The sequence below is a fragment of the Puma concolor genome, chromosome B3, assembly GCF_028749965.1.
Source record: "Puma concolor isolate L17-30 chromosome B3, mPumCon1.1.hap2, whole genome shotgun sequence".
NCBI lineage: Eukaryota > Metazoa > Chordata > Mammalia > Carnivora > Felidae > Puma > Puma concolor.
Window position 1 is genome coordinate 115,752,261 of NC_141672.1, and position 23,158 is coordinate 115,775,418.

The 23,158-nt window shown below is 39.2% G+C and overlaps 1 protein-coding gene across 7 annotated transcripts in view; it reads left to right on the forward strand.

The window, feature by feature from the left end:
* Positions 1-23,158, forward strand: part of LOC147580318 (transmembrane protein 202-like) — a 68,667-nt gene that overhangs the window by 42,919 nt on the left and 2,590 nt on the right. The window contains exons 2-6 of one of the 7 annotated variants that reach the window (XM_086711156.1): positions 6,090-6,127; positions 11,442-11,694; positions 12,317-12,463; positions 13,048-13,179; positions 14,120-14,989. In XM_086711156.1, coding sequence (XP_086567282.1) covers positions 11,460-11,694; positions 12,317-12,463; positions 13,048-13,179; positions 14,120-14,655 — 1,050 coding nt within the window. In that variant the 5' untranslated portion in view covers positions 6,090-6,127; positions 11,442-11,459 and the 3' untranslated portion in view covers positions 14,656-14,989. Of the gene's footprint in view, positions 1-6,089; positions 6,128-6,600; positions 6,972-8,660; positions 11,136-11,441; positions 11,695-12,316; positions 12,464-13,047; positions 13,180-14,119; positions 14,990-23,158 lie in introns of those variants that run through there. The other 6 variants (XM_086711159.1, XM_086711154.1, XM_086711155.1 and 3 more) reach the window with 6 other exon arrangements.

Sequence of the window (23,158 nt, forward strand, 5' to 3'; positions counted from 1 at the left end):
AAAGGAGTTAGGGTCAAATAACCCAAGAGAAAAATTGGCAAAGGATCTGCATAAGCAGTTTCCAAAAGGAAATCCAAGTGGCAACAATATAAAAAAAAATGTTCAACTTCACCAGTAATTAGGGAAATATAAAATAAAACAGCAATGATAAAATATTATAATAGTCATATTATGGTAGCATTATTAATATAACATTAGAGTAAAATGTATAATTAAATACCATAATGAGATTATTTTTGTATTGAAAAGTTTGACATTATCAACCGCACATTGGAATTTTATGCACTGCTAGTAGGAGTGTAAATTGGTTAAAAAATTCTTTGGAAAGCAATTTTTTAATAGTAAACTTGAATATATGTATACCCTATGACTTAGTAATTGTATCTCTAGATATTAACCCTAGAGAAAGATTTTATTACATAGGTAAAGATGCATTATGTAAGGATAGTCAATCAGTCTAGCACTTTTGTTACAGTGAAAAATTAGAAACAACTTAAATATCTATTGACAAAAGAATTGGATTCATTTTGTACTGCTTTCCCTCTTGCTAATTCTACTCCAGTTACACAGACTTCCTTGAAGTTCCTTGATCCCTTCAAGCAAGTTCCCACCTTGGGGCCTTTTCATTTACTCTCTTCCTACAATGTTCTTACCCCAGAAATCCACTAATCTTGCTCCTTCACTTCCTTCAGGACTCTGCTCAAATTCCACCTTTTCAGAAAAGCATTCCCTGACCATCCTATCTAAAAGATTACTCCTTCTCTTCATGTTCTATGTCATTAACTTGCTTTGTATATTGATATATATTTATTTGCTTTCCGTCTCCCACCCTTCATCATGGTCATTGGGTCATTGTTTTCAGTTCTTTACTGCCCAAGCTGTCACCATGTGACTCTGCAAATCCTCCTACTACAGTGCAACGTAGTAGGACATCTCATGTGGCATGTTTTGGCTAATGGGATGTAAGCAGGGAGGGGGGCGTGAGGACTTAAAAGGCTATTATATATTTCTACTCACCTTTCTTGTATTTCTGTCATCCGCCATGGGAATAATGTGCCTCAGATAAGCAGTTTGAAGACTGTAATGCAGACCTGAACTTGACCTGAAACCTGGTATTCAGCCAAGTCCAGCCAAACATTGGCAAACCCAGTCAAGATCAGCCAAATTTTATCTGATACGCAGACCTGTGAGTGCGAAAAATAAGTATCTGCTATTGTAAGCTACTGAGAACATTGGGAGTATTTATTATGCAGCATTGTTGCAATGATAGCTGACTGATATACCCCTCTAGAATATAAACTGTAGCACAGCAGGGATTTTGCCAGTTTTGTTCACCAGTGTACATGGTCAGTGACTAAAACAGTGCCTCGCACACATAAATGCTTAATAAATATTTGTTGAAGGCATTAATTAATGTATTTGTACTAAAGCTATAAAACTGTTGGTGATATCAAAGAGCAAAGCAAGAGTTCAAGTGTGCAAAGAAATAATTATAATTGGCTCTGTTAAAAATGTAGTCAGTCAGAAGCTGACACCAATGTATGAATGCCACCTCCAATCAGATAAACAAGCAGCTTCTTAAATTGACAATAGATCCATATAAAACCAAAGGACAGTTAATAAAAGGATCAGAAGGAAAAATGTCCTGGAAGGACTTCAGTATTTCCTTTTGAGTAAATTTGAGTATATTTACTTTTGAGTAAATATAAATATTTACTCAAATATTACCATCACCTCTGATTTGGAGACTTTTCAGGAAGAGAAATGTCACCAGCCCCTGTCCCACAGAAAAAATGAAATGAGCTATCATCATCTATGAGCTGGCTGGTGGTAAAAACAGAAGTCAAGGGGCGCCTTGGTGGCTCACTCAGTTGAGCCTCTGACTTCAGCTCAGGTCATTATCTCATGGTTTGTAAGTTCAGGCCTAGTTCGTGAGTTCAGGCCTTGCATTGGCTCACTGGTGTCAGCCTGTCAGTGCAGAGCCCAATTCGGATCCTCTGTCTCTGCCCTTCCCCCATTCACGCTCTCTCTCAAACAAATAAAACATTAAAGAGAAATAGAAGTCAAATAGGCCTTATGAAAGATCCTATGTATTTATATAGATACAAGAACAAATATTAAAGTGAATGGAGCAAATGTTAATAAGTGAATTTACGTAAAGGGTATGGGGTATTCCTTTACTATTCTTACACTTTTTCTCTAAGTTTATAGTTTACTTCCAACTTTTTTTTTTAAGTGTATTTATTTTTGAGAGGGAGAGAGAGAGAGTGAGTGGGTAAGGGGAAGAGAGGGAGGGTTGACAGAGGATCCAGAGCAGGCTCTACCCTGACAGCAGAGAGCCCGACATGGGGCTTGAACCCACAAATCACAAGATCATGACCTGAGCCAAAGGCAGACACTTAACTGACTGAGCCACCCAGGCGTCCTCCAATTTTTTTTTTTTAACATGGAAGAAAGTGTTGTTCCAGTATATCCAGTGAGAAACAGAATATGGCTTATCCTGAATAGAACAACTTTTATGGTCTCAAATGACTTAGACAGCTAGCAATTGTCTGTTTCACTTGGGTCAATGAAACATACGTTGTCAGAATGGTCAGATGCATGTTGCCTCCCAATGGAATGACTTTCTCTTGTGTCTGCTGTTCATATGTTTCTTTCTTTTTTTTTTTTTTTAATTTTTTTTTTCAACGTTTATTTATTTTTGGGACAGAGAGAGACAGAGCATGAACAGGGGAGGGGCAGAGAGAGAGGGAGACACAGAATCGGAAGCAGGCTCCAGGCTCCGAGCCATCAGCCCAGAGCCCGACGCGGGGCTCGAACCCACGGACCGCGAGATCGTGACCTGGCTGAAGTCGGACGCTTAACCGACTGCGCCACCCAGGCGCCCCTGTTCATATGTTTCTTATACTGTCTCTTGCTATACCTGGGATTATCTTGGGTTGTCATACTGTTTCTCTTGCAAGTTTATCATCTTCCTCAAGTGTGTTGAGATTGAGAACTGTTACAGTTTTGAGCAAGCAATAGATTCTGCCTCTTTAGCTGAGTCAGCCCAATGTACCACCTGTGTTAGTTTGAGTTCCTCCAGAAAACAATCTTAGACAAAGGTTTAAGTATAAGTAGGTTATTTGGAAGGTGCAAATGGAATGCTGGGAGGAGCAGATGCTCCCAATGGCATCATTACTTCTTCCCTTTCATACTTTGTTCTCTATGTCAGAATGTTAGGCTATACATAATGTGGGAAAGAGAAGTGAGAAAAGGTAGAGATGGCAATCAATAAATAATGTATTTTTAAGCCACCTACCACTATGGTCAACTGGGACTTATTCATGCAGAGAGACTAGGAAACAATATAAAACTCGTACTTCAAAATTATACTTACCACACACAGCGGTAGGGAACTAGTTAATTCCCCAGAATATCAGGGTCAGGTTAGGAGAGAAGCTGTTAGGAAAAGAGGTGCAGGTGTTGGGTACTGGAAGACTTCCAGAAAACACTCAAGTGTTAAGGCCCAAGAGATACAGGCAGGGCACTAACAGCACCTGCTACTAGACCTAAGAATGTCTGTGGAATACCTACTAGTGAGCCAAGGAACTGACTAGCACTAGGTCCCAGAAAGGCAATCCAAATTAAAGGTGCTATATAGCTCTTCTCTTGACAAATAGACACCAAGATAATGTGTAGTTTTCCTTTTGACAAATAGACACTATCTACTTTGGTTGAAATAGAATACCACTACTTAGGGCATTGACGTTCCATCTGCAACCACTCCACACATAAAGATTCACCCTATTTTCTACCACATTATACAATATCTGGCCCCAAACACTCCTCTTTGCCATCTTGTGTTCAGCCCTAACATCCTAAGATGAAAAGATGTGAAATGAAAGTATTGATGCCATTTGGGGCATTACGTTCAGATTCCATCAATCATAATGGGAATAAGATGAGCCAGAAAAATAAGAACCTGCCTCGTACCTCAAAAACCATTGAGAAAATTCTACCAGGCAAAGCTAGGAAAGTTTTGCTATTTCATACAAGGAGGAGGAAGCCTATCTCATTCTTGGGCTACTGAGACAAATCTACCCATCTAGATATGATGTCCACATCAGGTTCACCACTCAGAACGTGGTCCAGATTGTTTTCCTTTTATCTCATTTCCCTTTCATTTAACAATATTATTGAGTATCTACAATAGGTCTGGCAGCTAAACAAGATAAATGCATACCTTGTTCTCTGAAGCTTATAATTTAGTGGAGGAGGTGCATTATAAAACAAATAATTACCTAATTAACAATTGTGTTAAACGCTAAGGAAGAAAGGTATAGAAAGATTGTGAGTGTATAATTGAGGGATTAGTCAATCCAGGCTGAAGTGGAGTGTCAGGGAAGCCTTCACTGAGGAAGTAATATTTAATCTAAGACTTGAAGAATAGAGTTTGGCCAGAAGAAGAAAGAACATCTGAAAAACTGCATTTAGAAGAAGGAGTTTAGGACATTCCTGAGAAAGATGGCCAATATAGCTGCAGAGCAGTAGTCACAGAGTAGCATAGTGGAGGAAGAGGCCAGACAGATGGGAAGAGCAAGTTCATGTAGACAAAGAGAAAAAAAAAAAAAGTGTCTTTCTATTTATTTGTTATTTATTTTTGAGACAGAGCACAAGCAGGGACGGGGCAGAGAGAGAGAGGGAGACACAGAATCCGAAGCAGGCTCCAGGATCTGAGCTGTCAACGCAGAGCCTGACGCAGGGCTCAAACCCACAAACAGTGAGATCATGCCTGAACTGAAGTTGGATGCTTAACGGACTGAGCCACCCAGGCACCCCAAAGAGAAGAAAAGTTTTGAGTGTCAGAGTGGAGGAAGATCAAGATCAATTTTTCCTGTTCTAGAAATATATATAAATGGAAATATATGCTTTTTTGTGTCCAGTCTCTTTCACTCAACATAACATCTATGAGAGTCATTTATGTTGTATGTACAGTTTATTCCTTTTTTATTGCAGATTAGTTATGTAATAATTATATGAATATGCCAGGGTTCTTTATCCATTTTCCTATTGAGGGACATTTAGGTTGTTTCCAGTTTGGGCTATTGTGAATGAAGCTGCTGTGAACATTCATGTAAAGGTCTCTTGTGTACATAAGTTTACAAATCTCTTAACTACCTAAGAGAGGAATCACAGGTCATAGGGTATAGACGTATAACTCTAAAATTGCCAAATCATTCTCCACAGTTGTACCATTTTACACTTCCACCAGCAATATATGAGAGTTTGTTGTTCCACATCGTTGCCAACATTTATTGTCAATCCTTTTAAATTCAGCCATTCTAAGTGAGCATAAAACAGTATCTCACTGTTGTTTTAATTTGCATTTCTTTGATGCCATTTACATTTTCCCTTTGCATATCTACCTTTGTAAAGTATGGTTATTCTTCTGTTCATTTTTAAAACTAAGCTGTTTATCTCATTATTAGTTGTACGAGTGCTTTGTATATTTTGGATGCAAGTTCTTTGTCAGCTATATTTTGCAAATCTTTTCTCCCACTTATATGTAGATTTTTTTTAAAAACTCAACTTACAGACACAGGAACAGATTGGTGGGAGGTGGAGGATCAGTGAAATGGCTGAAAGTGGTCAAAAGGCACAAACTTTTAGTCATAAAATAAATAAGTTGTGGGATGTAATGTACAGCATGGTGACTATAGTTAACAATACTGTATTCTGTATTTCAAGATTGCTAAGGGGATAAATCTTAAAAGTTTTCATCACAAGAAAAGAAGCATAACTATGTATGGCAATGGATGTTAACTAAACTTAATGTGGTAATCATTTACAATATATTCATGTATCAAATAATTATGTTGTATACCTAAAACTAACACAGTGTTATATGTCAATTATATATATTTGAAAAAGTCATTCCATTGCCTTCTGGGCTATCATTATTTCTGATGAGAAATCAGATATACATCATTGATCTTCTGTCACATGTAGCTTTACTCTGGCTGCTTTTAAGATTTTATCTTTGGATTCAGCAATTTATGATATGTTTAGATGTGATTTTTGTATTTATCCTTTTTGGTTTCTTTCAGCTTTTGGACCCATACATCAATATCTTTCATAAAATTTGGTAAATTTGCAGCTGCTATTTTTCTGCCCCATTCTCAATTTATTCCAGGACTTTAATTTCACCTTTTTATGGTCCAATTGGAATTTGAGACTTTATTTTTCTTCCATTTTTTTCTCTCTGTTCTTCAGATTGGCCAATTTCCGTTAACTTACATTCAAGTTCACTGACTCTTTTTTCCCCACTTTCTCCAATTTACTATTAAATCCATACAGTGAATTTTTAATTTTAGTTATTGTATTTTTCAGTTCCAGAATTTCATTTAGTTTTTCTCTTAATATTTTCTCTATCTTTGTTGAGATCCCGTATCTATTCATTCATTATGCATTTATCTTCTCTTCAGTCCTTATAAAAATTTATAATGGCCGTTTTAAAGTCCTTTTGTGATCATTACAACATCTGGATCATCTTGAGTTCAGTTACTCTTGACTGCCTTTTTTCTTGAATCTGGATTATATTTTCCTGATTCTTCACAGGTTTAGTCATTTTTTTGTTGACTGCTGGACATCGTTTGATACATTGTAGCACCTCTGATCTCTGTTACATTCCTCTGGAGAGTGATTTTCAGGCCTTTCCTCCATTTTTATTTTTATTTAAAAAAAAAAATTTTTTTTTTCTTAAGTTTATTTATTTTTGAGACAGAGAGAGACAGAGCATGAACGGGGGAGAGTCAGAGAGAGAGGGAGACACAGAATCGGAAGCAGGCTCCAGGCTCTGAGCCGTCAGCCCAGAGCCCGACGCGGGGCTCGAACCCATGGACCGTGAGATCGTGACCTGAGCTGAAGTCGGAGGCCCAACCGACTGAGCCACCCAGGCGCCCCAGGTCTTTCCTCCATTTTTAAATCAGGTTATTTGTTTTCTTATTTCTTAGTTGTAAGGGTTCTTTGTATATTTTGGATAACAGTCCTTTATCAGATGTGTCATTTGCAAATATATTCTCCCAGTCTGAGGCTTATCTTCACATATTTTTTGACCATGTCTTTGCAGAGCAGAAGTTTTTAATTTTAATGAAGTCAGTTTATCAATTATTTCTTTTATGGCTTGTGTTTTTGGTGTTGTATTTAAAAAATCATTGCCGGGGCGCCTGGGTGGCGCAGTCGGTTAAGCGTCCGACTTCAGCCAGGTCACGATCTCGAGGTCCGTGAGTTCGAGCCCCGCGTCGGGCTCTGGGCTGATGGCTCGGAGCCTGGAGCCTGTTTCCGATTCTGTGTCTCCCTCTCTCTCTGCCCCTCCCCCGTTCATGCTCTGTCTCTCTCTGTCCCAAAAATAAATAAACATTGAAAAAAAAAATTAAAAAAAAAAATAAAATAAATAAAAAATCATTGCCATACTCCAGTGTTACCTATTTTCTCCTATGTTTTCTTCTATGAGTTTTATAGTTTTGTGTTTTGCTTAGGTCTATAACCCATTTTGAGTTAACTTTTGGGAAGGGTGTTAGGTCTGCATCTAGATTCATTGTTTTGTATGTGGATGTCCAGGTGTTCCAGCATCATTTGTTGAAAAAAACTATCTTTGCTCCATTGTATTGTCTTTGTCCTGTATCAAAGATCAGATGACCATATTTATGTGAGTCTATTTCCGGGTTCTCTGTTCTTTTCTGTTGATCTATTCTTTCTCCAGTACCAACTGTCCTGATTACCATAGCTATATAGTAAGTCTTGAAGTTGGGTAGTGTCAGTCCTTTGACCTTGTTCTTTTCTTTCGATATTGTGTTGGCTATTCTAGGTGGGGGTTTTTTTGTCTTTTTTTTTTTTTTCTGCCTGATATACACTAAAATCAGTTTGTTGGTGTCCACAAAATAACTCGCTGGGATTTTGATTGGGATTGTGTTGAATCTATAAATCAAGTTGGGAAGAACTGACATCTTGACAATACTGAGTCTTGCTACACAAGAACAAGGAATATCTTTCCATTTATTTAACCCTTTGGGTTTTTTTTAATTAGAGTTTTGTATTTTTCCTTATATAGATCTTGTACATATTTTGTTAGCTCTTACTCAAGTGTTTCATTTTGGGGAAATTATATTGTGTTTTTAATTTCAAATTCTACTCATTCATTACTGGCATATAGGAAAATGATTGACTTTTTTTTTAAAAGTAATCTCTACACCCATTGTGGGACTCAAACTCACAACCCTGAGATCAAGAGTTGCATGCTCTACTCACTAAGCCAGTGAGGCACCACATAAAATGACTGACTTTTGTATATTAACCTTTCTTTTTTTTTTTTTTAATTTTTTTTTTCAACGTTTATTTATTTTGGGGACAGAGAGAGACAGAGCATGAACGGGGGAGGGGCAGAGAGAGAGGGAGACACAGAATCGGAAACAGGCTCCAGGCTCTGAGCCATCAGCCCAGAGCCTGACGCGGGGCTCGAACTCACGGACCGCGAGATTGTGACCTGGCTGAAGTCAGACGCTTAACCGACTGCGCCACCCAGGTGCCCCGTATATTAACCTTTCTATAATCACTTATTGTTTTAAGAATTTTTGCTGTTGTTGTCAGTTCATTTGTACTCTCTACACAATCATGCCATTTGTAAACAAAGACAGTCTTATTTCTTCCTTCTCAATGTTTATACATTTTATTTCCTTTTCTTGTCTTATTACATTCCAGTATGATGTTGAAAATGAGTGGCAAGAAAGGACATTCTTAGCTTGTTCCTGATCTAAGCTTCTGTGAAATTCACAGGTACCTCTGAGTTTCCCCTCCTTAGGTGGGACAGGATGGGAGAGTGAGTATACCATGAAATGTTACAGCATGCTGGAGTTGAGTATTTCCTTCTCCCCAGATTGGTTAAGCTCTGATAAAACTCCAATAGTTTAGGTTCTGGTAAGACAGTTTCTCTTTAGGGAAGGCCTTGTTAAGATGAACAGAATGTTCTGGCATGTTTCAAAATGGTTCCTTTTCTCCTCCTTCTTCCAGAAGTGTAAGGGGACTTTTCTCTGATATTCACTGTGAAAACCTGATCAAGGTGGGCTGGAGGTAAAACTCACTAAATTGTAAGGATGTCCCTAAGATTGGATACGCCCAGAGTTTGTAATCTCTCAGATCTGTCCACCCTGAACCTCCAGCAATTCATCAACTACAGTTCAAATTTCCTATCCTCATATTGGTTCTTGTAGGGGTTTATATACTAGTAAGTTGTGATTCTCTGTATTTGTCTTTCTATCTCTCCAATTTTGAGAGCCACAGTTTGCCTTATGATCTCATTTCTCTGACGAACCTAAGAAGAGTTGTTGATTTTTCAGTTTGCTTAGCTTTCTACTTGTTGTTATAATGGAGTGGCCACCTCCAAGTTCCTTGCATGCCACACTAGAAACTAGAAGTCCACTCTTTTTTTTTTTTTACCTTTTTTAGTTTCACTCAATCAATAAGCATTTCCTGAATCATTATATTCCAAGCACTCTGCTAGACATTGAGTATACAAGGATAACTCCTTGCTGCTGAAGTTCACAGACCAAAAGGAAGTATAGACAAATTACAATACTATGTATAAAGGTTATGAAAGAAGTAAGCACAAGCTGCTGCAGGATCACAAAGTCTGGGACTGAGGTTGAATTCAGAGAAGGCTTCCCCAAAAGGGTTAGATTAAAGTGAATCTTGACTAATATTAACTCAGACAAAGATAAAGTGGGAAGTGTGATAGATACCATGTGCAAGGTAAATACCATTTGCACCATGTGCAAAGGAAGGACCAAGATGCGTTTAAGAAACTGCAAGAAAAATAAAGTTGTCTGGAGCACAAGATAACATGGAGGGAGAGAATGAGCCTAAACGTTACTCGGCTTTCTACTTCATGACAATAAGGACCATGTTCAGCAGGAAACAGATGGCTTGCTCAAACTAGTTAATAGGGAGAGTTAAGGAACTATTTATAAAGTCCCCTTTGAACTGAGAAGGATTTGGGGAAACCATCAGTGAAAAGTCATTATGACTCCTAAGCCTGATCACATAAGTGAAAGGAGCAGTTAACAGAACAGAAAGGGTGGCTCTATGGAGAAGGTTGCCGGTGAGGAGCTCTACTTTAGGTAAAAGAACACAGACAACTCTCTGTTATCTGGTAAGGAGAGAACCAGGGAATAAACACACAGATCTCTGGACCTCTGATCTTCTGCCCATATCTACCATTGGTTAAACCTAATCAGAGACTGGATGGCAAGGGAACCCATTGATGTAGTCCATATCAGTCAGCCTTCTTGAACAAGGACAAGGATGAAGAGTTGGATCCAAAGGGACATATGAAAGATATCCAACACATCACTACACCCTCAGTACCTAACACAACACCTGGCACAGAGGAGGTATTGAATGGTTGAATGAGGTCATATAGGAAGCAGAAGCCTAATCTTGCTGGGTTTAACTAATTCATGCTAAGAAATTAGGACTTTACCTCATAGCAGTGGAGTGCAATCAGAACAGAGGAGAGACACATCAGATTTGCATCTTAGAGGCAAATTTGTCAAGAATAAACTGAAGCCTTGTAGCAGAAGTAACAGGTAAAAGGCTGTTATAGCAATCTAGGACAGAGATGACAACAAGATGTTCTAAGAAAAAGGAAACAGAAAAACAAAATGGACTTGAAAGCATCAAAGAGTTGGGATTGGCAGGATATGGTATGATTGAATGGTGGGAAACAAAAAAAGGACATAGGAAGGGGGTGTAGGATGAAAAGAAAAGAGCTCTCGAAGACCTCTTGGGTTTGGTGTGTCTATAAGAAACCTGGATTTGTCAGGCAGTTTGCTAGGTGTTTGAAACTCAACAGAATCTGGATTGGAGGAAGGGATTGGACTAGATCTGGCAAATGAGGCAGAGACACTGTACACTTCCTGTTAGTTCTGTTTCCTGGGGTGGGGGAGGGACAGGAAAGTGTGTTAGGTCAGAGTGGGTTAGGTTCTATGGCAGTTGAGAAGAGCAATGAGCCAGAAACTAGGATGGAGAGAAGGGAAGGAAATGCCATGCCCTTACACAGGGTTTACAATTCCAGCATCCTGGGTTACCCAACATATAGGGTGAGGGAGCCTTTGTAAGCTAGGTAGTGGTGGGGTCCTTTTGCAGGAAGCAGCTTGTGTATGGCATGGGGGAAATGTCAAGGCAGGAGAGGCAAAGATCATTCCAACTTTTTTTTAATGGGGGACAGTTAAAAAGGAATATATTTACAAGTTGTGGGAGGCTCTGGAGCAAAAGACCCTGAAGTGTGGAGGGAGGAGGAGTTCCCATCCAGTAGAGGACCCAGGGTTTATCTTTTCTGTGAGTGGAGATGGAGATGCCTGAGATGACATTCCTTTCATGATGTCCTCCTCCCTTCCCCACCACAGCCAATTCTCCCCTACCGCATGTACCACTTCTCTTCTATGTCACCACACCAGCGACAGCTTCTGGAGAGGACCCAAAGCTACATTCGCATGTTCTGTGCTGGCCTCATGGGCTTTATCTTTGTCCTGCTGATGTGCTTGTCCCCTTTATATTGGGTGCGGTTCATGGTAATGAAAGACAAGAAGAAACTCTTTGCGGGGCTCTGGACTGTGTGCCACCATGATCTCTGCTGGAGCCACGTGCCAAAAGCACCCTGTGAGTGCCTTCCAGAGCCTAGAGCCCCCTCCTTTGGTAGATCTGCTCAGATCGCCTACAGCTTGCCTCTCTCCCTTTCTCCTTCCCACAACTCTACCCCTTCTTTTCTCCCGATTCACAAGCATGTAAGGACAGCTCCTCCAAACAGGGTAAATTTATCCCAGTTTGTCTTCACTAGACTTCTCCAATGACTTCAAAGCCACAGCTCCTTAATTATTGGAAGCTAACGCCTAGTGACTTTGTTCTTTTTCCTTCCTCTGCACTCACAACTTCCCGGGGGGGGAGGGGAAATAGTAGTAATTTGCACCTTAATATGAAAGTTACCTCATAATATGCCTCTCAAGGTTATAATTTCAACTCTTCTCTCATTGTGGAATAAATTATTTCTTTCCTTGTTAAAGGAATTCCACATGTCAATGAGGAGATGGAAAGAGGGTCCTTACTGGTGCCTGTGAGGCCACCCACTTGGTGGCTCCTTACTCTGACTCCATTAGATGTAAGACAAGTGCTAATTCTGTCCTCCTCTGCCCTTCAGTCCCTTCCCTAGGCCCTGTCTAGCCTTATCAGAGGGCAGGTCACCTCTTCTCCAGCCAAGCCTCTCCTTTTCCACTTCTCCTGGCAGACCACCTCCAATACTCCAGGGCCTTCTTCCTCATCTCTGCCTTCATCATCCTCATTATCATTATATGGCTCAGCACCTTTCTCACCAAAGGGCCAGGAGACAAAACCCACATAGATCTGGGCCTGTCCATCTTCTCTTTCATCTCAGGTACAAAATGATGAGGTTGGAAAAGTTTGTCCCTGAAGTCCCTGTACGTCTTCCCCTTCTGGGCCATTTCTCCTTATTTTACCAAGTCATTCCCTACCTCACGTGAACACTGCCATCATAGGACAGTGTCTCTTCCCATAGGGAAGAAAGCTTTTGGTAAACTTTTACTCCTTATGGGGCTATTGCCTTTAAAGAGGGGACCCTGAAGAAACTATGCCTAATCCAATGGAAACATCTCTAGAAGTTGTTATCTGATGGACTACTAGAGGAGATATCATAGGCTGGAGGCCCTTGTGGCACTAAGACAAATTTCAATGTAGCTAGCTAGTACCTGTTCTAGTGGTCTTATTTATAGGCTCCACCTTAATAACCTTATTCCAGCCAAAGCAGAAGTTCTTCGTTCTCTCATTCTAGTTAATTGCCAAATGGGTCTTCCCATGACACTGCCATGTAATAGGCCTCCATGGCATAATTGAGATGGTTGAGGGTGACAAGGAAGTGCAAAGAGAGGGAAGAGGGTGGAATGGGAGGGATGGCAGAAGGAGGGTTATGATGGGTAGTGATAGCTTTCATTCTGATCCCAGGCACCTGCCTACTCCTCTGCCTCATTTTTTACCTGATGCAAGTGAAATTGTACAGTAGGAACGTCTTGGAGCCCCATTTCCTATTAGCCTACCGCCTCAATTGGTGGGGCAGTATCTTCTACATGACAGTTGGTGAGTCAATCCTCCTGTTAAACAGTGAAGGCACAGAAAAGAAATTTCTACATGGTTGGTCCCCTCTCTTTTGCTTTCTTTTGGTTGTATGTTTGACATATTAGAATCTCATAATTTGGAAGGGCTCTACAAGAGTTATTTCTATGTCAGTGAACAATTCTTAATAGCAAGTCCCTCCAATTGAAAACTTTTTTTTTTTTTCTAAAATGATACTTGTCGCTACACAGGTAGGAGTAAGATTCAGGAAGTAAAGAAGGAAAAGACATTAACTGAGCTATGAATAGTTCTTCTGTCCTTCCAGAAGACATCTCTTAAATTCCCCTCTCCTTTTATTATATTAAATAACCTCTCCACCTTAATGGATCTCCAAAATAAAGCTTCAACATATGACATAAGTTCCTCTGTAATATTACTAACATAAAGCAGAGATATAATATAGGAGTTTTGCCTGTGTAACATTTCACCTTTAATCCTGCTAAGCCACATACTTATTTTTATTCATTAATTAACAATGGTCTTCAAACCATTGCATCACACACCCTATTAGTAAAACACTTTTCAGCAAGCATTCTGAAAAGACACATTTATTTATAAAATATGTACATGTATTATATCATTCATATATTTATTACAGTGTAAAATATACTCAAAAATGGAACTGAAAACAAAATTTGCTAAAAATACAAAAATAAACTACTATTTTCTGCCTGTGCCCCCAATGAATTGGCTTGCATACCCCTTGGGAAATACTGTACTACAGAAAAGCTGGGATCAATGTTTTGAATCTCAGCTCCCTAAAGATAATGAACAGGATATTCAGAAATGTATTGTAAAGCAAATTCTATTATAATTAAGCCAGTGCCTCAGGGGTGTTTGATGACTTAAGATTTTATCTATTACTAATCCACAACACTGACCCTGACCTTTTCTTTTTCTCTAGGGTTCCTCTCTGGACTCAATCACATAAGTTCTCGGGCTACTTCTCCAGATCAAAATCTCCTTGTGATTCCTATAACAAGGACAAGAATAGGAAATACGGCCAGAGTAGACCGTAGACTAACTGAAACAAATGTAGGTGTTTCTACGTGGATGAATCAGGCACCAGAAAGGCAGTCAGGTTCAGTGGCACAATCAAGTGTCTACACAGAGAAAGGGACTCAGACAAAGACAGTAACCCAAAAAGTGCTAGAAAGTCAGGTTGAACCAGAGGTCCAGGCTGAGTCAGGGACCCACACAGAGCCAGAGATAGGAAGTGAATCAGCAATAAAAGATGGGTTAATAACTACAAGGTTAGCTACTGAGATAGAACCAATTGACACAGTAGAGCCAAGGCCTGAGGCAGAGATAATTGGGAGTGTGGCTGATGATATGTCAAGCAATAGCCTTCAGGGTAATGAAAACAAAATGACCAAAAACTGGAATTATGAGGACAGAGATTCAGCTGAGAAAAATGAGGATGACAAAACAAAAAATTAATCTTAGATACAAGGTAGTGAGAGCAGAGATATTAAAAACAAACAAACAAACAAACAAACAAACAAACAAACAAACCCTAGAAGGCTTAAAGATGTTTTGTTGGGTCTGTAAGAAGTGTGGTAGGAGTATCAGAAGTAATTCTGATATAATAGTATGACTATTCTTTTGAACCGCCCCACCCCCCACCCCCCCACCCTGGATTACACCTCCTTCACGGAGCAAGTGGTATTATGGATGAAAGCAAGCCATTTGTATGGGTTAGGGCAAAGGCACCAATATCGTAAGGCTCACAAGGAAAGAAATGCAAAGCTTATTAAAGGAAGTTTCCATGTTAGTGTTGTGTGCTGTGACTGGGAAAGGTTGGCAGGAGATGAGATGCCCAGGCCACCAAACCTTTCCAGATTTCCATGACCACACAATGGCACATCTCAGTGGGACTGAAAGAACTTTCAGTTTGGAATTTCAACCTCTCATTTTTGGTCCTTACTTCTCTAATTCATTAGGCTGACTTTTGGCAAGCATTTAACTTTCTCTGGCCTAACATCCTTCATTGACCAGCTAGACTCTGAGATTTCCTCTAGTGCTCTTTATGGCCATGAATGATAAACAATGGAGAAATTATTCCTTTGGCCATTGGCTCGTATGACCCCAGATTATTTTAGCAAGTAACTTAGTCTAGTCAGAGGAACTAAATTCAGTTCTCTACCTCCAAGGCTACTTTTGGCAACTCCTTACTTTTTTATTTAGATACCTCATTTAAAAATGTAGCTAAATCCCACTGTTTTTAACTATTTGGAAGAACTAGAAAGGAAGAAAAAAAGAGAAAGGCAAAAGGCCTGAGACTCTCTGACAGAGTCTACCACATAGACTCAGGGAATTTCAGTGAGGCCTTAAACAGTTTCACAAAAGAGATTGTGGCCTTTGAAACTGGAAGCTAGTTTTTTGGTTGGAAATATTAGTAGTTCACCATGAAAATCCGCTCTTAACTCCTTAAATAGTCACTATTGCTGGCTGCTTGCACCTCTAGCTAGTCAGTCAAATTTTATGACCCTTAATTTTGTCATCTTTAAAAGTGGCTTCAATAAATGATACCATCTCCATTCCACATATTTCACTTTCTGGAACATTAGATAAGGAACCAGGAGAGAGAAGAAGATGAACAGGGCAGGAAGCATTAAAAGATATTCCTCCCAGCATAATGAATTAACAGATGCCTGCCTTAAAGTACAAATTCTCTAAGAGGATAGTTAAAATTTTGGCCATACTTTAATGTGTGTTACTTAAATCAACTGGATAATTACATAGCCAAATGTGACTAAGCAGATGCTTTGATAGATGACAGAGGAGAAAGAAGAAACTTTGCAAAGGGAAGGTGTAGTGGGGGGAGAATTTTGTGAGCTTTCCGTCAGGATGAAGGGGCTGATTACCTGGGGGGCAGGCATACTGAAACAGTAAGAAGAAATGTGGGACACTGGTAAAGACAAACTTCATCTCCATTACAATTTTGTCTACAGCCGTGAAAGTATCCAACGTTTGACTGGTTTGGAAACCTGTAACCTGCATTTTCTTGTATTCATACCTGTCTTCCCATGCATCATCCATCCATCAAAAAATTATAAAAGAGTTATTGAACATTAATATGTAGTTCACTGTGTAGAGGGGGATAGAGACAATAAGAGTAAAGGGTAAAAAACAGGTTTCTGGAATTCTCATAGCACACAGAAGTCTCAGCCCAATTCAGTCTAGGGGCTTAAAGGAAAGCCCCTGGAATTGGTAAAACATGAACGAGCTCAATCTGGAAAAAGAAAAATGATAACTAGAACTTGATCTAGGAGAAGAATCCCCGAACAAGTCTTTAGTGTAAAGCTGACTTTCCCAAAGGTTCTGTAAACCGAATAATATTACAGCAGCCTGTTATTAAAAGGTAGAAAGGAAAAACAAAATTTAATCAGCCATTTTTGTTCGTGGGACTCTAGCCTCTTGTCATAAATGCTTGGCTTTCCTTTCTCCTTTCTTTCCTCTGTCCTCTTTTACTTTTTGCTACTCCATTCTTTTTTTGAGTAATAACCATTCCTTTCCACATTTTCTTACACATGGAAATTTCACCTTTTTTCAAACTTTATACCCAATATCACCTCTGGGTTTTCTTAAGGGCTCAGCTAATTATTTGAAAACCTTGTATAAAACTCTAGGTTTTAGAAAAGGTCCATCATCTAGCTTTAAAGGAAGGGTTTATTTCCTTTTCTGTTACATTTGCTCTTTGGAGCATTTTGAAAAGCTGTTCTGTAAGTTCTTCTGAGAGTAGATGAAAACAACAGTATTAAACACAGTATTAACCTGTGATGCTTTTCTTTCTCATCCTTCTGTTGTGGGAGAGTGCTATAGTTCTTCTACCCCTAGAGAAGGTATTTGCTCCACCACTCTCCTCTTTGGACCCTCCTGAGTGGCTAAGCTAGCTCAAAGGGCCTGCCTTTGCAGTAGGGTCTAAGGCAGAGACAGTCCTGATGCCTCATTCCAGAGTATCAGTGGTTCCATCCTTCTCTTCCCCCTCACTATCCCAATTTACTAACAGAACTAAATTAAAAATTTTAGTGTCATGAATAAAAACAATATAGTCAACATTCAAAAATCAACATCTAAATTAAAAATTAGCCATCTAACCAGTGGAAAAATGTAGCAATAAAGCTTATAACAATAAAGAAAATACATAAGAATAAACACAAATGTGAAGGATCTATGTGCAGAAAACTAGAGTTTTCTTATAAGAACAGAAAACTTATTTAAATAGTAACATACCACCTAATTAGTCACATTCCAGCGTCCTCTATAGCTAGAGATGATCATATTACATATTTGTGGCTGATGAGACATCAGAGGAAATATGTTGTGGAGTTACAGAGAATATGTATTTGCTTTACAAACACTCCTGGCGCTTCTCCCAGTTTTTTTCATTTTGCCTTGAATGATAGTGTGATGGCTAGAGCTGCAGCAGGTCATATTAGAAACACGAAGAGACAAGCACGAAGTCAGAAGCCAGCATCTGAGGATGGCATAGCAGAAATGTAGAAAAAAGCTTAAGTCCTTAATGACATTGTTGGGCTGGTGAAACAATGCCAAGAATGACCTCCTTCCAGAATTCTTGTTATATGAAAAAAATAAAGCCTTAATTTAAAATTTTTTTTTTCAACGTTTTTTATTTTTATTTTTGAGACAGAGAGAGACGGAGCATGAATGGGGGAGGGGCAGAGAGAGAGGGAGACACAGAATCGGAAACAGGCTCCAGGCTCCGAGCCATCAGCCCAGAGCCTGACGCGGGGCTCGAACTCACGGACCGCGAGATCGTGACCTGGCTGAAGTCGGACGCTTAACCGACTGCGCCACCCAGGCGCCCCTAAAGCCTTAATTTTAAAGACAGCGTTAGTTTTCTATTATAGGCAGCTACATACTTTTCTAGCAAATACAAAGTATAAATACTACAAAACATAAATATAAAATCAGGTGGTGGAAGAGAAGAAAAGTGAGGAGAAATACTCTAGTGCTGATTTAATTATTCTCATAATAGGAAGTCATTGGACCCATCTATAGAAAGAGAGAATTAAAGGTATAAAGGTATCATTATAAATGCATTCAATAGAAAAAATGCAAACTTTCCAACTTACTTTAAGAAATACAAACACAAAAAGTGAAGGAAGCACAGACCACATTTTGAAGAAAATTAAATCTATAAAAGAAGTGTATCTGAAAATAATGATATGCTCAAAAACCAAATAACTCATTAATGAGTGTGAATACTTAATATTTAACTAATAAAAGAACTATGTGTTTCAGATTGAACCACAAAACAAAATCTGAGTGTTATATACAAAATGTATACCCCAAGCAAAGTGATTCAGAGGATTTTAAAATAGAAGGATGAACAACGAGGGGCGCCTGGGTGGCGCAGTCGGTTAAGCGTCCGACTTCAGCCAGGTCACGATCTCGCGGTCCGTGAGTTCGAGCCCCGCGTCAGGCTCTGGGTGGATGGCTCCGAGCCTGGAGCCTGTTTCCGATTCTGTGTCTCCCTCTCTCTCTGCCCCTCCCCCGTTCATGCTCTGTCTCTCTCTGTCCCAAAAATAAATTAAAAAAAAAAAAAAAAAAAGGATGAACAATGAACATGTAGAAAAAAATTCAGAAAATAACATCATTTACAGTAATTGCTCAAAGAAAAATGAAATACATAGGTATAAACCTAACAAAACATGATCTGTACGCTGAAAATTATAAAACACTGATGAAAAAAAATCCATGAAAGTCTAAATGAATGGGAGACATACCTTGTTTGTAGATTAGGAGACTCAACAGAATAAAGATGGTGGTCATTCTCCCCAGATTGAGCCATAGGTTTAAGGCAATTCCTTTCAAAACCCCAGCAAGGATTTTTGGTGACATAGATAAACTTATTCTGAAATTTATATGGAAAGTCACAGGCCCTAAAAACCTAAAACCTGTAAAAAGAAAAACTGGGAGGAATCACTGTACCCAATACTAAGGCTTGCTATAGAGCTGCATAATAAAGACAATGTATTGGTGAAGGAATAGATACATAGATCAGTGAGACAGAATAGATATCACGCAAATATGCTCAACTGAAACACAAAGACAACATAGTGGAGGAAGGATAACCTTTTCAGCAAATGGTGCAGGAACAATTGGACACCCCATAGCTATAAATATGAATGCCAACCTAAACCACACACCTGGTCCAAAAATTAACTCAAGATAGATAGATCATGGACTTAAATGCAAACCAGACTTATAAAACTTTTAGGATAGACACGAGGAGAAAATTTTCCGGACCTAGGTCTAGGTAAAGAATTCGTGGATATGACACCAAAGGAATCAATGAAAGGGAAAAGTTGATAAATTGGAACTCAAGAAAATTAAAAACTTTGGCTCTATGGAAGACCCCATTAAGAAGAAAAAATCTCCTAGATGACTGAGAGAACATATTTTCAAGCCATGTATCTCACAAAGGACTAGTATCTAGAATATAGAACACTTAAAATTCAATAATTAAAAAAGACATACAAATGGAACCATTCAATTAGCAAATGTGCAAGATGCATGAACATATATTTTACCATTGAGGATATACAGAAGGCAAATAAGCACATGAAAAGATATCAAGCATCATTAGACATTAGAAGAAAGTAAGTTAAAAAACCATTGTGATGGGGTGCCTGGGTGGCTCAGTCAAGTGTCCAACTCTTGATTTTGGCTCAGGTCATAATCACAAGATCATGGTATTGAGCCCTGCACAATGCTCCATGCTCCACACTGAGCATGAAGCCTGCTTGAGATTCTCTCTCTCTCTCAATCTCTCTCTCTCTCTCTCTGTCCCTCTCCCCTGCTTGAGCTCTCTCTGTCTCTCTAAAAAAAGTGGGGTGGGGCACCTGGGTGGCTTAGTTGGTTAAGCATCTGACTTCGGCTCAGGTCATGATCTCACAGCTTGTGAGTTCAAGCCCCACATCGGGCTCTTTACTGACAGCTCAGAGCCTGGAGCCTGCTTCGGATTCTGTGTCTCCTTCTCATTCTGCTCCTTCCCTTCTCATGGCCTCTCTCTCCTTTAAAAATAAACATTAAAAAAATAAATAAATAAATAATTTTTTAATATTAAATTTTTTTTTAAAAAACACTGTGCTATATCACTGCACATCTATTTAGAATGGCTAAAATAAAAGAGTAATACTCCCAAATGCTACTGAGAATGTTGAGAAATCAGATCACACATATATTGCTGGTGAGAAGGTAAAGTGGTGCAATCATTCTGGAAAAGAGTCTGGTAGCATCTCATAAAATTAAACATACAATTACCGTATGACCCAGGAATTGTGTTCTAGGACATTTATTCTAAAGATACAAAAACTTATATTCACACAAAAAACATATACAGGAATGGCTATGGCAGTTTTTTCTATAATAGCCCCAAACTAGAAGCCACAAACGTAAATGTGAATGGTTAAGCTGTGGTCTATAAATACCATGGAATATTACTCAGCAGTAAAAAGGAACAAACTATTGATATGACAGTTCAGTCTCACAGACCATGAGATCATGAACTGAGCCAAAACCAAGAAATGGACACTTAACCAACTGAGCCATCCAGGCACCCCAGACTTTGTTTTTACAGATCAGTTTAAAAATTCAAGTTAACAGGGGCACCTGGGTGGTTCAGTCGGTTTAAGCGTCCGACTTTGGCTCATGATCTCATGGTTCGTGAGTTCAAGCCCTGCATCGGGCTCTGTGCTGACAGCTCAGAGCCTGGAGCCTGCTGCGGATTCTGTGTCTCCTTCTCTTTCTGCCCCTCCCCCCGCTCGCACTCTCTCACTTTCTCTCAAAAATAAAAATAAACATTAAAAAATTTTTTTTAATTCAAGCTAATGATCCATTATAGTGGAAAGAGCATTGCCCTAAAAGTTAGGCAATTGCAATTCTAGTGCCAACTCTGCTGTTGGTCACTTAGGGAACAGGCAAGTGAGTTTACCTTAGCTTCAGGTTCTCCTTTTATAAAATGAAGGACTTCTTAAAGTCCCTGCCAGCTCTAAACCTAGTCAATTCTACTTGTTTGAACATTCAGAGGAACCAAGTACATATTATACAGATTCTAATTTCTAATGCTTTTGCAGTTTAAGAGAGATTATGCAGGCTCCTGGGTAGTTCAGTTGGTTAAGCATCTGACTTCGGCTCAGGTCATGATCTCACTGTTCGTGAGTTCAAGCCCTGCGTTGGACTCTGCTTGGACATCTCAGAGCCTGGAGCCTGCTTTGGATTCTGTGTGTGTGTGTGTGTGTGTGTGTGTGTGTGTGTGTGTGTGTGCATGCCCTCTCTGGCTCACTCACTCTCTCCCTCTCTCAAATAAACATTAAAAAGTTCTTTTTTTAAAAAAAAAAAGAGAGATTATGCATGTGGAGCTCTGTCATCTCAGAAGAAAGGTTCTACATGGTGTCCATAGAACTCGTGTGCTATCACTGTAATGGCAACTTTGAAAAAACCTCTCTGGAGAAAGTAGTGACAAAAAGCCGTAAAAGCCTCTTTGTTTACTAGTGGTAAATGGGTATGCTGGTAGCCACCCCCAAAAACTGTTTTGGCTCTGACTCTAGGTTTGGTAGGATATTGCAAACTACGTCGTACTTATGCCAGCTTTTTAAGAGTATAAATAATTACCTTTTTATAACTAAAAAAATAAATATGCATATGACATAAGTATATGACAGTTCGGTCTCACAAACTGTGAGATCATGAGCCAAAATCAGGAATTGGACACTTAATTGACTGAGCCACCCAGGCGCCCCTCGTGTTTTTTAGTTTTGTGCATTTACTCTCCAATGTCTTGACCTCATTCCTTCCATGCAACTGTCAATCTCTCCTGTGCCTAGGTTTCCCAAAAGAAGCCTAATACATTTCTCTAATCCTGTACTATTTCTACCCACTTCCGAATTCAGCTCCTTCCTTCAGTTGCTCTGGGTGGACAAGTATCTAACACTGGCTTGTTCTCTCGCTTGGCTCAGGGAACACGGTCTTGGAAGCCTGTTCCTACTATGACTCAAAGGCTCACAATTTCACCAAAGCTCAGATTTCCACAGAGATTTTGGTCCATTATTTAAAATTCTCATATGATCCAGTTTTGTTCTGATTGTCTTTCTCTAATTAACTCAATCCTAGAGTATTTCCTAATCCATAGTTTCCCTCTGCACCCCATACCCTTTTCTCTCTCCCCCACCTCCACACCCAAATTCAACTTCTTTCACCCCTGCTTCTACACTGTTTTAGTGACATTCCTATCTATCATGTTACTATTTAAAAAATCTCATATATATTGAATAACAACCACTGTTTATTGAGTGCTTACTATGTGCTAGCAGCTCTATTAAGCATTTTACATATAATATGTCAATCTTACACACTCTTGTGAGATAAATTCTATCAGTTCCTCCACTTTCCAGATGAGAGCCAGAAAGATCAAGTGACCTACCAAAGTACAGAGCTCGTTAGGTGGTGACCCAGGATTTGAAACCAGACACTTAAAACATTTTTTTAAATTCTGTATAATTAACACATAATGTTATATTAGTTGCAGGTGTACAATATAGTGATCTAACAATCCTATACACGACTCTGTGCTCATCATGAGTGTGCTCTTAATCCCCTTCACCTGTTTCACCCATTCCCCCCCCACCTCCCCTCTGCTAATCATCTCTGTTCTCTATAATTAAGAATCTGTTTTTGTCTCTTTTTTTTTGTTTGTGAAACCAAACACTTTGATTGTGGAGCCTCTACTATATTGTTTCCCATAGAAACATGGATTAAGGTAAAAAGCAGGAGATTAAGAAGAAAGAGATGAGGGTTTTCAGTTTTTTTGACACTGAGCTAATATCACTTTGGACAGATCACGATCTTTCTGATTTTCTCATTCGTAAAAAAAAAAAGAGAGATTGAAGTAGAGATAACGAGACTCTCATTTCGT